Here is a 14903-nt window from a genome sequence, read left to right as displayed (position 1 = left end):
CCACCTACCACGGACCACTGAGACTGAGGTTCGTTTAGAACACACTCCCTAAACCAAAACGGTGGGACCCACAAACAGAAACGGCTGTCTCGTGCCGCATAGACTCATCTCACACGTGTCTTCAAAACGAATCCTTAGCTGTCAACGAAGAAAACCGAAAAAACAGTGAGTTGGTAGTAGAAATTTACACAAACCCATATCGAGTGGTCCATAAACATACTACACCGGGGATGCTAACCGGTGCCCCGGGATATTGGTTAAGAAAACTAAAACAGAAAGTTTTGAAAAAAGAAAAAAATACTTTTTAAACTTTCGAGGAGTTGATTGCACAAACTCCAATGTCAAATTACTATTTTTGCATCCTTAACCAGTGTCTCAGGGACACTGTTAAACATTTTCCAAAAGTACAATATGTGAAATCTAACTAAAAATTGTTCCATAAAAAATATATAGTGAAATTTGATGAGTAGAAAGTAGTGTACCAAATATTAACTAGAGAATAAATATTAAATAAATTAAGGAAAATGCTAAACAGTGCCCCCGGGGCATTGTTTAAGGAACCAAATATAGTAATATCATATTGAAGTTTGTGCAGTCAACGCCTCGAAAGTCTAAAAAGTGTTATTTTCAATTTTAAAATTTCTTTTTTTGATTTCCTTAACCAGTGCCCCGGGGGCACCGGTTAGCATGACCCATAAATTAATTAATATTGCATTGAAAAAGTAAAAAGACACATATTTTAGGACAAAAGTAGTACTCTCTCTTGCATCTGGTCTTAATTATAGACAAGATACAATAGTTACTTTTACTTTTGAGATTAATCAGATATGCAATGTATTTGATCTTAATCATAGACCAGATACATTAGTTATTCAATGAATCTAAAAATTGGAAATTTACTTATAATTAAAATCACTGGGAGTAAACTTTATTGAATAATTAATAAATTTGATCCAATAACCAACAACGAATTGATCCAAGTGATAAGGGTCTTGGTTCCCTTAAGCATGTGGCCAGGAGCTCGATTTTTGGCTCTTGCATATCGAGAAAATTCATTTGGGAGGGGAGAACCCACCTTGTGTGCTCCATAGGTTTCCCAACAGAGATTAGTCGTCGATAACAGTAGTGGAAACTTCGTACTAATATCATGATAACAAAAAATCCAAAATATAAACTAAATTTATTGATTATTTAATAAACTTTGTTGACGCAGATTATTCACTAAACTCGAAAAGTTGTTTTTTTTCATGATACTTAAAACTCAATAAACTCGAAATTTTTTTTTTTTCCATGATACTTAAAACCAGAGAAGTACCAATAACACGCATACTAAAATTAGATCGTTTAAACATTTTCTCTAATGTTTGATTCTTTAAGCATATGGTTAGGGTTTCGATTTCTGGCTCATGCATATCGAGAAAATTCGGTTGGGAGGGGAGAATCCACCTTGTGTGCCCCATATGTTCCCCAATAGAGATTAGTCATCGATAACGGCAGTGGAAACTTCGTACCAATATCATGGTAACAAAAAAATTGATCCAAAATATAAACTAAATTTATTGATTATTCAATAAACTTTTTGACGCAGATTATTCAATAAACTCGAAAAATTGTTTTTTCCATGATACTTAAAACTCAATAAACTCAAAAAATTGTTTTTTTTCCATGATACTCCCTCCGTACCAAATTATATGTCACTTTGAGAAAAAGTTTTGTACCAAATTATAAGTCACTTTACATTATCAATGAAACATTTGATATTATTTTTCTTATGATACCTTTAACTATTTATTACCCCATTCTTTTAATTCTTCAATTTATTAATATTTCCTATACAATTAATGAATGACAATTTTGTAAAATTAAGACATAATTTCTTTTTTCGATACAATATTCATTACATTTATTAATTTGTGTAATTTTGCCAAAGTGACATACTCCCTGAATCCTTAATTATAATCAAAAGTTTACTTTTCACATTCCTTGAATAATTTATGTATGTGGTCTGTATTACATGCCAAATTCATCAAATTTTCAATGAATCTAAAAATTGACTTTTGCTTATAATAAATGATGACTGGAAGGAGTATATTATGGTACATAGGAAGTACTTAAAACCAGAGGAGTACCGATAACACACGCATATACTAAAATCAGATCGTTTAATCATTTTCTTTAATGTCCGATTCTTTCCCGATGTGCGTATCAAAAAATATATCGATAAAAGTCAATCTCTCCGTTTCATAATTAATCTCTACGGTTGCGCGAAATATTTGGGCCCACAAAATATAAACACGGTGGTCCCCACTTCATTTCTTCTTCGTTGAGTTCGTTTCTCATTTCCGCTATAAATCCATCTTCTCCTCTTACAACCAAAGAACCCTCGCTCACACATACGGCGCTATTCTCTCTCCCTCTCTCGCTCTCTGTCTCTGTTCCTCTCTGTTTCTCTATTTTTCTTCGTTCGTTTTTTCTGTTTCAGATTCGAATTCGAATCTCTTCAAACTCTCTCAAATCACAAACTCACTTCTCCATAATTCGGATCTTATTCAATTTCACTTCTATAATCTCAGATCTGTTACATTTAATGTGAAAAACTTTCACAATACCTAAATTTTTACATTTCACAAAATTCTCGAAAATCTGAATCAATTAAACAATACTATCACAACAGTTACCAAAATCTGAATCACTTATCGAATAAGCTAAAATTAATTTTCGAAGTTTTGATTGGTTGAACAATGTCTAGCTCTGTTTCGTTAACGTTTACGGCGTTAAACAATCCTCAGATAAACGCAATAAGTAACCCTAACGCGCGTTTGCGTCCTTTGACGAGAGTGAGAAGCACGGTAGCGAGATGTTCTGCGACGTGTGTTGAGAGAAAGAGATGGTTAGGAACGAAATTAAGACGGAGCGGCGGTTCGGAGCGGATTCAGTTTTGGGAATCCAGTGGACTAGGGAGGTTACCGAAGCTCAGAGTTGCGACGGTTAAATCGTCGTTTTCAGCTGTGCCGGAGAAACCGATGGGGCTTTATGATCCAGCTTTTGATAAGGACTCGTGCGGGGTTGGATTTGTTGCGGAATTGAACGGTCAAAGTAACCGAAAAACGGTTAGGGAATTTTTTTTAAAAATACTTATTTTTTATGTTTTTTTGGGTCTGATTATCTCGGTAGCACCAACACTTCTGATCAAAGACGTGTGACACCAATCAGCATATTTGAATTTATAATTTTTTACCGTGTTGACTGATATATTTGAATTTTTAAATTATTATTGGTGTCGAGGTGTAAATATGATATTGGTGTCTGTCTCAGATAGTATTTTGGTTGGGGCATGTGAATGATTTGAGATTGAATTGATTTTTTGTTGTGTTTATAGGTGACTGATGCGTTGGAGATGTTGGTTAGGATGACACATAGAGGTGCTTGCGGATGTGAAGCAAATACTGGTGATGGTGCTGGGATTCTTGTGGCTTTGCCTCATGGGTTCTATCAAGAGGCACGTTTGTTTTTATTTGTTTTTGTCTTTTAAATATTTGTCTATTTTTTATTTTATACCAAATAAAAAATAAAATATATTCATCTGCTTTTTTTGGTAGAAATATTTATCTGTTTTTTTTTCTTGTTTGTTCGTGTATTTTTTTTGGTACAAAGTTTTTGTATTTTTTTTATTAATTGAACATTTCATTTTGAAAAAATGGAAATACCTATCTGAATGATTGGTGTTTTTCTGAGATCATATGAGATTTTAATTTTCATTCATGAGTTTTTTTATTTATTTTTTATTTTTATTTCAGTTTTTTTATTTTTTTTTTAAAATAATTTGTGAAAGTATGTTGCTCCCCAATCAGGTAGTAGCAGTATATACTCTTTTGGCTGTCTCTTCTTTTTTCTCTTTTTTGGTCGTTTTTAGTTTTTACACTTTTTTCTTCTTGTCTTAGGATTTAAATTCATATATTCTTAATTCACTATTTTGCCACTATGTTATTTAAATATCCTCTACAATGTGGTGAGATTTGTTAAATTAGTTGTTAAAATATCTACCACAATTATTTATGCGGTGAAATGTTATTGATGTATGTGTAAAACCGTCATTGCATACCAATTGGATGCATGCATAAAACACTTTTATTTATAATTTTCTATATTCATTATGAGTTTTAAGAAAATGACTTCGGGTTTGTTACTGTAAAAAAAAAGAATTGAGTTTGCTATTGTAAAAAATAAATGGATGCATTTGGAATAATATTTTTACACAAGTATATAAATTGAATTAAATAATATGTTTCTTCTTAGGCCTGTTTGGTTTCAGAAAATGTTTTATTTCATTTTTTGTTTTCACTTGTAATTGTAAAACTATGTGTGACTTGTTTTCACTTTGGACTTGTTTTTGCATAGGAAACAAAGTGAAAATAAAGTACCACTTTTGGAATCAATAGTGAGAACAGAAATGAAAATTAAAAGAGAACATTTTTTCAGACCAAATAGCCTATATCCTTTGATTGTATCTTTCAAATCTTATATTGACAGAGGATGACGATTGTAACGGGTTTGCCTTATTGCAGGTTGTGGATTTTCAGCTTCCTCCACAAGGAGATTACGCAGTTGGCATGCTTTTCCTGCCTAAATCCGATAATCGGAGGCAGGAAAGCAAAAATATATTTAGAAAGGTAAATCCAATGCTGAAATATGATTTGATTTCATGCATAAATAGATTGTGTTTCCACCAAAACGAATATTGTCTTTCTGCCGTACTTTAGCATACCATACTTTTTTCCTGCCTTGTATATGCAAGTTGTAATCATGCTGAGTTTATCCACTAACAAAGATGTTTCTTATGTACTATTATCTATTGTGTTTCCTTTTCTATTATCTTTATAGTGTTTGTCTTTTAATGACTTATGGTTGCTGAGTTTAATTTTGATGTTCATTTTGTTTGAAATTTGATTTATTGCATGATGTCTCCTAGTTAACTTATAGTATATGTTTTAGACTTTTAGTACGCCACGCGATTTTTTCCTGCCGTGTATATGCTAGCTGGAACATGCTGAAGTTTTTTTTTTGAACAAGCTGGAACATGCTGAAGTTGTCTACCAACAAATTGTTGTTTGTTTACTATTTTGTATTTTGCAAATTTTACTATTATCCTTGTAGTGATTTGGTCTTCTACTGACAATACTGCTCTGCTTTTTGCTTAAGGTTGCTGAGTCTCTTGGTCACACGGTTCTTGGTTGGCGTTCTGTGCCCACAGATAACACAGGGTTGGGAAAATCAGCCGTTCTGACTGAACCAGTGATTGAACAAGTTTTTCTTAAACCAAGTTCTGGCTCAGAAGTTGATTTGGAGAAACAGGTACGTCTACACTGATGATTGGGAATACTTTGAAACGAAAAAGATTACGAAAGTGAATTATGAGTTAGACATGATATCTGGGGTATGATTACGTTTCAACTGAGAATTGAATAGTGATTAATAGATACTTGGAATTTTTCCTTGCAGATGTACATATTAAGAAAGCTCAGCATGGTTGCTATTACATCTGCACTAAACCTCCAAAATGACGGCATTACAGATTTCTATATCTGTTCACTGTCCTCAAGGTGTGTGTTCAAAGAGGCATCATCATTTTCTCCATAAGTCAATTATGGTTACTGCTGCAAATATCCAATCAATTTCAAGTTTCTGATGGTTCTCCTACTGTGTACAGGACTGTTATTTACAAAGGTCAGCTAACACCAGCTCAGTTGAGGGAATATTATTATGCAGATCTTGGCAATGAAAGGTTTACGAGCTACATGGCCCTGGTAAATATTTTGCCCATTAACTCATCTTCTTCCTCCACTAACTCTATACTCCAACAAACAGCATAGGAACAACCAGTAACTGAAGAGATGCAAGGTTGGGGAATGACTTCTGAGGCATTGAGGTTTGAATGATCTCTTAAGTTCTTCCGCTTCCTTGAATACTATTTGATTTTGGATGCTGGATTGGATGCAATGGTTGAGTTGGTAAGAAAGTTCATTATCAAGATAATCATGTTTGCAGAAATTTCTGCTGATGCTTTCTCTCGTTAGTTGGTTCGGAGGACAATTTCTTCAGAGTTGTGGAGGGAATAATCACTTTGGTGAATGTGGATAGGATTTTTGTAATTTCTACCGGCACTTCGGTATATGTTTATATCGAAGTGCTGGAAGAAAACTGCACTTGACTTTCTACTTTGGTTTTTACACTATTATAAGAACTTAACCATGAAATCTCACAATTTGGTATACTTCTGTGTAGATACATTCCCGATTCTCTACAAATACGTTCCCTAGCTGGGATCGTGCTCAACCTTTTCGTGTATTGGGCCACAATGGAGAAATCAACACGCTCAGAGGCAATGTTAATTGGTATGTCTTGAGAAGTTTTGCCATACTTTAGTTTTAATAAAACGACCTTTGCAAGTGAATACACATGATTGTGTTTCCTTTCCCCCCTCCAAAGTATATAGTATCCTCATCAATTGTGCAACTAATGTAATCGTAATTGATTACGGGTTGGCTTAACAGCATTGACTGTTGTGTATTTAGGGTTTTACTCATTGCCTTTTTGATTGATGTGGTGCACTGGTGTCGATATATCAGCTAATCTGGTGTATTTTGTAGGATGAAGGCACGTGAGGGCCTACTGAAATGCAAGGAGCTTGGCTTATCAGAGGACGATTTAAAGAAGTTTTTACCAATTGTCGATGCAAATTCATCAGATTCAGGTCAAATTTTTTATGATTTTTTTTTTTGTTAACTTACTAAACTGTGGTCATATTACTGAATCACGACTTTTGTTTTGCAGGATGTTTTGATGGTGTCCTCGAGTTTTTGCTTCATTCTGGAAAAAGTCTTCCGGAAGCTGTTATGATGATGATTCCTGAAGCGTGGCAGAACGACAAAAACATGGACCCTCAGCGTAAAGCATTATATGAGTACTATTCAGCTCTAATGGAACCATGGGATGGGCCAGCTCTTATGTCTTGTAAATTTTCTGGGACCACACTTCTATTTTCCTCTTGATATACAGTATTTGATTTGAAACCTAATCTAATATAATATGATTACAGTTACCGATGGACATTATCTTGGAGCTACATTAGATAGGAATGGACTACGACCTGGCCGCTTCTATGTCACCCACAGTGGACGGGTTATAATGGCAAGTGAAGTTGGTGTTGTAGATATTCCTCCGGAAGATGTGTGCAGGAAAGGAAGACTAAATCCTGGCATGATGCTTCTGGTGGATTTTGAGAAGCAAATAGTAGTGAACGATGATGCCTTAAAAGAGCAGTACTCATTAGCAAGACCCTATGGGGACTGGCTTAAAAATCAGAAAATTGAACTGAAGGACATAGTTGCCTCTGTTCATGAATCTGATATAGTGACACCAGCCATATCAGGAGTGGCTCCGGTAAGTATAACATAAAAACCAATGTCCATTTCTTATAAATTTCTCATAGACAATTCTAATTATGCATCTTCCATGAACTACAGCTATCTAATGATGATGTGGATATGGAAAATATGGGAATTCATGGTTTGCTGGCTCCATTGAAAGCTTTTGGGTATGAAACCTGCTTTCCGGTTATTTGTTCCGTTCTATCCACCCTATTTACAAAGGAAGTGTTTATATATTGTGCTCTCCTCATGTAGGTATTCTCTTGAATCATTGGAAATTCTATTACTTCCCATGGCAAAAGATGGTGTCGAAGCACTTGGGTCGATGGGAAATGATACTCCATTAGCTGTCATGTCTAGTAGAGAAAAACTTACTTTCGAGTATTTCAAGCAAATGTTTGCTCAAGTTACAAATCCTCCAATCGATCCTATTCGAGAGAAAATTGTCACTTCTATGCAATGTATGGTTGGTCCAGAAGGTGATCTGACAGAAACTACCGAGGAACAATGCCATCGCCTTTCATTAAAAGGACCCCTTTTAACCACTAAGGAAATGGAAGCCATAAAAAAAATGAATTATAGGGGATGGCGGAGCAAAGTTATAGACATTACCTACTCAAAGGAGCGTGGTAAGAAAGGGTTGAAGGAAGCCTTAGACAGGATATGCACGGAAGCACACAATGCAATTAGTGAAGGCTACACCACCCTTGTGCTTTCGGATAGAGGTATTGTACTTCTGTGATATCTTTCTGTTGCATACATATACTGTTTAGTCACATTCACCTAATAATGTATATAAATCTTTGATTGAATTTGCAGCCTTCTCAAAGAAACGTGTTGCTGTGAGCTCTCTTCTGGCTGTTGGTGCTGTTCACCAACATCTAGTTAAAACTCTTGAGCGCACAAGAGTTGCCCTAATGGTCGAATCTGCCGAACCACGTGAAGTGCACCATTTTTGCACACTTGTTGGTTTTGGCGCTGATGCTATATGCCCATATTTGGCTGTAGAGGCAATTTGGCGATTGCAAGTTGATGGAAAGATCCCACCAAAAGCAAGTGGTGAATTCCACTCAAAAGATGAGTTGGTCAAGAAGTATTTCAAAGCAAGCACCTATGGAATGATGAAGGTTCTTGCGAAGATGGGAATATCAACTTTGGCATCATATAAAGGTGCTCAGATATTTGAAGCTCTGGGTCTTTCTTCAGAAGTGATTGAAAAGTGCTTTGCTGGAACTCCAAGTCGTGTTGAGGGTGCAACATTTGAGATGCTTGCTCATGATGCACTTCATCTGCATGAGTTGGCTTTTCCTTCTCGGATTTTCTCTCCTGGAAGTGCAGAAGCAGTAGCATTGCCAAATCCTGGTGATTATCATTGGAGAAAAGGTGGCGAAGTTCATTTGAATGATCCACTTGCTATTGCAAAGCTTCAAGAAGCTACCAGAACTAACAGTGTAGAAGCATATAAACAGTATTCCAAGACCATTCATGAATTGAACAAGGCTTGCAATTTGCGAGGACTTCTGAAATTTAAAAATTCAGCAAGTAAGATTCCTATTGGTGAAGTCGAACCTGCTAGCGAAATAGTTAAACGGTTTTGCACTGGGGCCATGAGTTATGGGTCAATATCATTGGAGGCCCACACAGCATTAGCAACGGCAATGAACAAAATTGGAGGGAAATCCAACACAGGTTTGTCAAATTTATTTAAGAATGAGTCACATTTTTTATTTTCTTTCCCAAAGGAGGGAAACATAAATGTTTTCTTTTACCCATGGTCAAATGTTGACAAAACATGTTATCCAGAACAATTTTTCCATGAAAATATCACGTGTGCACTACTATTATGTAAACTTCTTTCTATCAAGTTATAAGATTATTCTCCTCAATTTCTTTGATTTTCTGACGATATTTTCATGAATATCTGTTGTAGGTGAGGGAGGCGAGCAACCATCTCGTATGGAGCCTCTTGCTGATGGCTCAAGGAATCCCAAAAGGAGTGCCATTAAGCAGGTTGCTAGTGGGAGATTTGGAGTTTCAAGTTACTACCTTACAAATGCTGATGAACTTCAGATAAAGATGGCCCAGGTAATTTTATTGTAACTTGTTCTTTCCAATCAAGGTTATTGCCCTTTTCCTTTACTCCCAATACAATTTCATGAACTTGTGCCCCTGCATTCCTGTTGGAAATTAGGTTCTGTTGTTTATGAATTTATATTCATGGCAGATGATGCTGTGATTTAAAGGCACCTCTGGGTGCTCTTGCGTCATTAATTGAAACCTACATTATTTATTTGGTGAGGTTCAATATAAGTGTAGTTTTTTACTTATGGTGGAGTGGTAGTGTCTTAACGTTATAGTTGTAATCCTCAGGGAGCAAAACCTGGTGAAGGTGGTGAACTTCCTGGCCACAAGGTTATAGGAGACATTGCTGTTACTAGGAATTCAACAGCCGGGGTAGGGCTCATCAGTCCACCTCCCCATCATGATATATATTCAATTGAAGATCTTGCTCAATTAATTCATGATCTGAAGGTATTTTCATATCTGCATCCTGTCTTTTGTTTTTTTTACTCAATGTGTTTCTGTTTGAATATTGCAAAATTAGGTGTTCTTCCTGTTTATGTTTGATCCCTCATGTTAATTTGTAGAATGCCAACCCATCTGCTCGGATTAGTGTAAAATTAGTATCTGAAGCTGGAGTTGGAGTAATTGCTAGTGGAGTTGTTAAAGGTCATGCCGAGCATGTCTTGATCGCAGGTCATGATGGAGGTACAGGAGCATCCAGATGGACTGGCATAAAGAATGCTGGGCTGCCTTGGGAACTTGGTCTTGCAGAGACCCACCAGACATTGGTTGCTAATGACCTACGTGGTCGCACAACTCTCCAAACTGATGGGCAACTGAAAACCGGAAGAGACGTCGCTATAGCCACCCTTCTTGGTGCAGAAGAGTATGGTTTCAGTACTGCTCCACTCATTACCCTTGGCTGCATCATGATGCGGAAGTGCCACAAGAACACCTGCCCTGTTGGCATTGCTACTCAAGATCCAGTACTTAGAGAGAAATTTGCTGGAGAACCGGAGCATGTTATTAACTTCTTTTTTATGGTGGCAGAAGAGATGAGAGAAATTATGGCCCAACTTGGGTTTAGAACAGTCAATGAAATGGTTGGCCGTTCAGATATGCTCGAAGTTGATAAAGAAGTTGTCAAGGGAAATGAAAAACTAGAGAACATTGATCTCTCACTATTGCTTAGACCTGCAGCTGAACTGCGGCCAGAAGCTGCACAATACTGTGTGCAAAAGCAAGATCATGGTTTGGACATGGCTTTGGATAATAAGCTGATAAGTCTGTCCAATGCGGCTTTGGAAAAGAGTCTTCCAGTATACATTGAAACGCCAATCTGTAATACTAACCGTGCTGTGGGAACTATGCTTAGCCATGAGGTTACTAAGAGGTACAACTTAGCTGGTCTTCCAGCTGACACCATCCATATCCGATTTACTGGTAGTGCGGGCCAAAGCTTTGGTGCATTCCTTTGCCCTGGCATCACTTTGGAACTTGAAGGTGATAGCAACGACTACATTGGTAAAGGATTGTCAGGTGGCAAGGTTGTAGTATATCCTCCAAAAGGAAGCAATTTTGACCCCAAAGACAACATCTTAATTGGCAATGTGGCACTGTATGGGGCAACACGTGGTGAGGCATATTTCAATGGGATGGCAGCAGAAAGATTTTGTGTGCGTAATTCTGGGGCTCTTGCTGTAGTTGAAGGTGTTGGGGATCATGGATGCGAGTACATGACTGGTGGAACTGTTGTTGTTCTTGGGAAAACCGGTAGAAATTTTGCTGCAGGTATGAGTGGTGGAATCGCTTATGTTCTTGATGTGGATGGAACATTCCAGTCTCGGTGCAACCTGGAGCTTGTAGATCTGGATAAGGTTGAAGAGGAAGACGACATTACTACTCTTAGGATGTTGATACAGCAACATCAACGTCACACAAACAGTCTGCTAGCCAAGGAAGTGCTTGTTGATTTTGACAATCTTCTTCCGAAATTTATCAAGGTGTTCCCTCGGGAGTATAAACGTGTTCTTGCAAGTATGAAGTCTGATGCAGCCTCTAAAGAGGCAGTGGAGCGTGCTGCTGAAGATGTAGATGACCAAGATGATGAAGCCCAAGCAGTGGAGAAGGATGCTTTTGAAGAGCTAAAGAAATTGGCTACTGCATCTTTGAATGAGAAACCAAGCGAGGTAATTTTCAGTTGTTTTATTTGATAATAGTTTTATAATTTTTGTACATTTTATGTTCTGTTGTTTAAGAAAACATTTTTATGTCTAAACTCTCCAGAGGATTATTCTCCTGGCTCTCATTGTTGTATTCACACTACTAATTTCTCAATTTAGTGAAGGCATTTCTGGTTAGTGTGTGTGTTTCCTCTTAGTTGTAGGCCCTATTTTAAACGATATTTTAGACTAACCTGGTGAATACTATGCTGCATTGGTGGGGTCCAAGAGTCTTTCAATTTTTTTTCCCTTTCTGTTTCTAAAATGTGAAGAACATACGTGGAAGATACACACATCTATATAGTAATTTTTATGCCTTTTTAACTGGATAATGTCCTTGAACATCTGCAGGCACCCAAGCGGCCAAGTCAGGTCACTGATGCTGTTAAACATAGAGGTTTTGTTGCTTATGAGCGTGAGGGTGTACAGTATAGGGATCCTAATATTCGCCTGAATGATTGGAATGAAGTGATGATGGAGACAAAGCCGGGACCACTTTTGAAAACACAGTCTGCTCGTTGCATGGATTGTGGCACTCCTTTTTGTCATCAGGTGGGCATTGCCATTTTCAAGTTTTTATTACTTACATATTTTTCCTTAGGTCATTAAACTAAAGTTATTTACTTAAAATTTCAGGAAAATTCGGGATGTCCTCTTGGAAATAAAATACCAGAATTTAACGAGTTAGTGTATCAAAATAGGTGGCAAGAGGCCTTAGAGAGGCTTCTAGAGACAAACAACTTTCCCGAGTTTACTGGTCGGGTGTGTCCAGCACCTTGTGAAGGTTCTTGTGTCCTTGGTATTATTGAGAATCCTGTGTCTATTAAAAACATTGAATGTGCAATCATAGACAAGGCTTTTGAGGAGGGTTGGATGGTGCCACGACCTCCTGTAAAGAGAACTGGGTATGATATACTTCCTTTTTTAACCACGAATGAATATGATTAGCCCTCATTAATAACATTGAACTGGACCAACCAATCTAGAAATTTAGTTTTTATTTTATTTTTTTCAATTAATTGTTAGTTAAATAGTGTTGTGATCTTTCATGATACAGGAAAAGAGTAGCCATAGTTGGAAGTGGACCATCTGGCTTGGCAGCTGCTGATCAGCTAAATAAAATGGGTCATGCAGTTACAGTCTTTGAAAGATCTGATCGGATTGGGGGCCTTATGATGTATGGGGTTCCCAACATGAAAACTGACAAAGTGGATATTGTTCAAAGGCGAGTGAATCTAATGGCTGCGGAAGGAATTGATTTTGTTGTGAATGCAAACATTGGACATGATCCTTTATATTCTCTTGAACGGCTTCGAGAGGAAAATGATGCCATTGTCTTGGCTGTTGGAGCCACAAAGCCAAGGTGAGAAGCGGTGAAACATTCATCCAGTTTATCCACCTATGGATTTAGTTCAATTCTTTTTGACAGAACAAAATATGCATATATAGAAAGATGTTTCTAATCAAGTTATCTTTTCATGCAGGGATCTTCCTGTACCTGGTAGAGAGCTATCAGGAGTTCATTTTGCCATGGAGTTTCTTCATGCAAACACTAAAAGTTTGCTTGATAGCAACTTAAAGGATGGTAAATACATCTCTGCTAAGGGCAAGAAGGTTGTGGTCATTGGCGGTGGTGACACTGGCACAGATTGCATTGGAACATCCATTCGTCATGGTTGTACTGCTGTTGTAAATCTTGAACTTCTCCCTCAGCCACCACCAACCAGGGCCCCAGGCAACCCATGGCCTCAGGTTAGATTTGAATAGTTGGTTTTTCACTTGTCATTACTAGGAAGGCTAAAGAAGTATAAAATAACTTTTTTTTTCCGTAGACATTGTTCATTATGTCACGAGTTTAACCATTGTTTCTGGAATGCAGTGGCCTCGCATATTCCGTGTTGATTACGGCCACCAAGAAGCGGAAACTAAATTTGGCAAAGATCCAAGAACTTATGAGGTACTGACTAAGCGGTTTGTTGGAGATGAAAATGGGACTGTAAAAGGACTTGAAGTGGTACGTGTTCGTTGGGAGAAGGATGAAACTGGCAAGTTTCAATTTAAGGAAATCGAGGGCAGTGAGGAGATTATTGAGGCTGACCTAGTTTTACTAGCCATGGGATTCCTTGGCCCTGAGGCGGTAAGTATTTAAAAGTTTTATTCCTAAGTTTCAAATATGTAAATTAAATGAATTAGGTGGTAGATGTGAATTGACGATAAATTGGTTGCTAATGCTATTTTACTTTGCATGGTAGTAAGTTATAACTGATAAATGGGTTGCGATTAAGTTGCATTATTATAAGTTATAGCAGTAAGTTTTACTGGATTCTTGCTAAGTGCGTGCATTTTGTAGTAATCTTCGATTAATTCAATGAATGCTTTCATAAAATCAATTTCATAAGCCATGACTGATGATGCCTTTCTTTGCCATGCCAGACTGTTGCTGAAAAGTTGGGTGTGGAGCGAGACAACAGGTCAAACTTCAAAGCTGATTATGGCCGCTTTTCGACCAGTGTTGACGGGGTATTTGCAGCCGGAGACTGTCGGCGGGGTCAGTCACTGGTTGTATGGGCTATTTCAGAGGGAAGGCAAGCTGCTGCACAAGTTGACAGCTATCTCTCCAAAGACCAGATTATCGACGGGAATCAAGATGAATTTGTCAAGAGGCAACAAGACCTCAACAAGAAGCACCAGGGCAGCAGCAAACACACAGTTATGACATAGGGTGCTTCTTTGATTTTTCGAATTCGTCGAGTTTCTATAGCAAATGCACATAATAAAAAGAAAAATGAATGTTCAATGTTTAAGCAGACTTTCATTGGTTTACTTTTTAGGCATTTTTGGTTGGCAGTTGGTAAGCCCAAGGGGCAAAATAAGAAGAAAAACAATAAAGAATAATAATTTTTAGTGTAAGGAAAGCAAGAGGTTTTGTTGGTTATTGGTGGTATCAGGGTAAGTTTTGAGTGTTGTTGATAGTTCTTATTTGGATTTTATTGTTGGGAAGGTTAGCTTAGTTATGGTTTCATGGAAATGAAATGTACAGTCAGGTAATTAATTATTTATTCTGATGTGCAATTGTTTCTGCTATTTTGTGCCAGTGTGTTTCAGTTTGCCAAGCAATGTTTATTCCTTCTTATGGGTATTTTGATTTCTTGTCTTTGCTTAATTAACAACATTTTGTCAATGTTATAAA

General features: G+C 37.2%; 1 protein-coding gene across 2 annotated transcripts; it reads left to right on the top strand.

The window, feature by feature from the left end:
- The first annotated feature begins 2142 nt into the window (after positions 1 to 2142).
- Positions 2143 to 14797, top strand: LOC123902867 (glutamate synthase [NADH], amyloplastic). 2 transcript variants are annotated; one of them, XM_045952671.1, is made up of 22 exons: positions 2143 to 3110; positions 3380 to 3499; positions 4566 to 4670; positions 5200 to 5352; positions 5500 to 5600; positions 5708 to 5804; positions 6283 to 6392; positions 6648 to 6751; positions 6832 to 7011; positions 7097 to 7440; positions 7524 to 7594; positions 7683 to 8152; positions 8247 to 9116; positions 9358 to 9512; positions 9798 to 9959; positions 10076 to 11680; positions 12065 to 12265; positions 12350 to 12618; positions 12771 to 13076; positions 13198 to 13465; positions 13593 to 13850; positions 14147 to 14797. In XM_045952671.1, exons 1-22 carry the CDS (start codon positions 2742 to 2744, stop codon positions 14432 to 14434), a joined length of 6606 nt encoding a protein of 2201 aa, XP_045808627.1. In that variant the 5' UTR covers positions 2143 to 2741; the 3' UTR covers positions 14435 to 14797. The 2 variants fall into 2 exon arrangements, with proteins under 2 accessions (XP_045808627.1, XP_045808629.1); XM_045952673.1 differs by lacking the exons at positions 2143 to 3110; positions 3380 to 3499; positions 4566 to 4670; ... (1 more) ...; positions 5500 to 5600; positions 5708 to 5804 and adding an exon at positions 5866 to 6008.
- The last annotated feature ends 106 nt before the right edge of the window (positions 14798 to 14903 follow it).

The sequence above is a fragment of the Trifolium pratense genome, linkage group LG1 (assembly GCF_020283565.1).
Source record: "Trifolium pratense cultivar HEN17-A07 linkage group LG1, ARS_RC_1.1, whole genome shotgun sequence".
NCBI lineage: Eukaryota > Viridiplantae > Streptophyta > Magnoliopsida > Fabales > Fabaceae > Trifolium > Trifolium pratense.
Note: the sequence above shows the minus strand (reverse complement) of the source record. Positions and strands in the feature narration are given on the sequence as shown.

What these genes read in the sequence shown, in the direction of transcription:
- LOC123902867 (XM_045952671.1), top strand. Translation starts at nt 2,742, where the DNA reads ATGTCTAGCTCTGTTTCGTTAACGTTTACGGCGTTAAACAATCCTCAG. An exon ending in GCAAAAATATATTTAGAAAG is followed by an intron (nt 4,671 to 5,199) that starts GTAAATCCAATG and finishes TTTTTGCTTAAG; the next exon opens with GTTGCTGAGTCTCTTGGTCA. An exon ending in CTCAGAGGCAATGTTAATTG is followed by an intron (nt 6,393 to 6,647) that starts GTATGTCTTGAG and finishes TGTATTTTGTAG; the next exon opens with GATGAAGGCACGTGAGGGCC.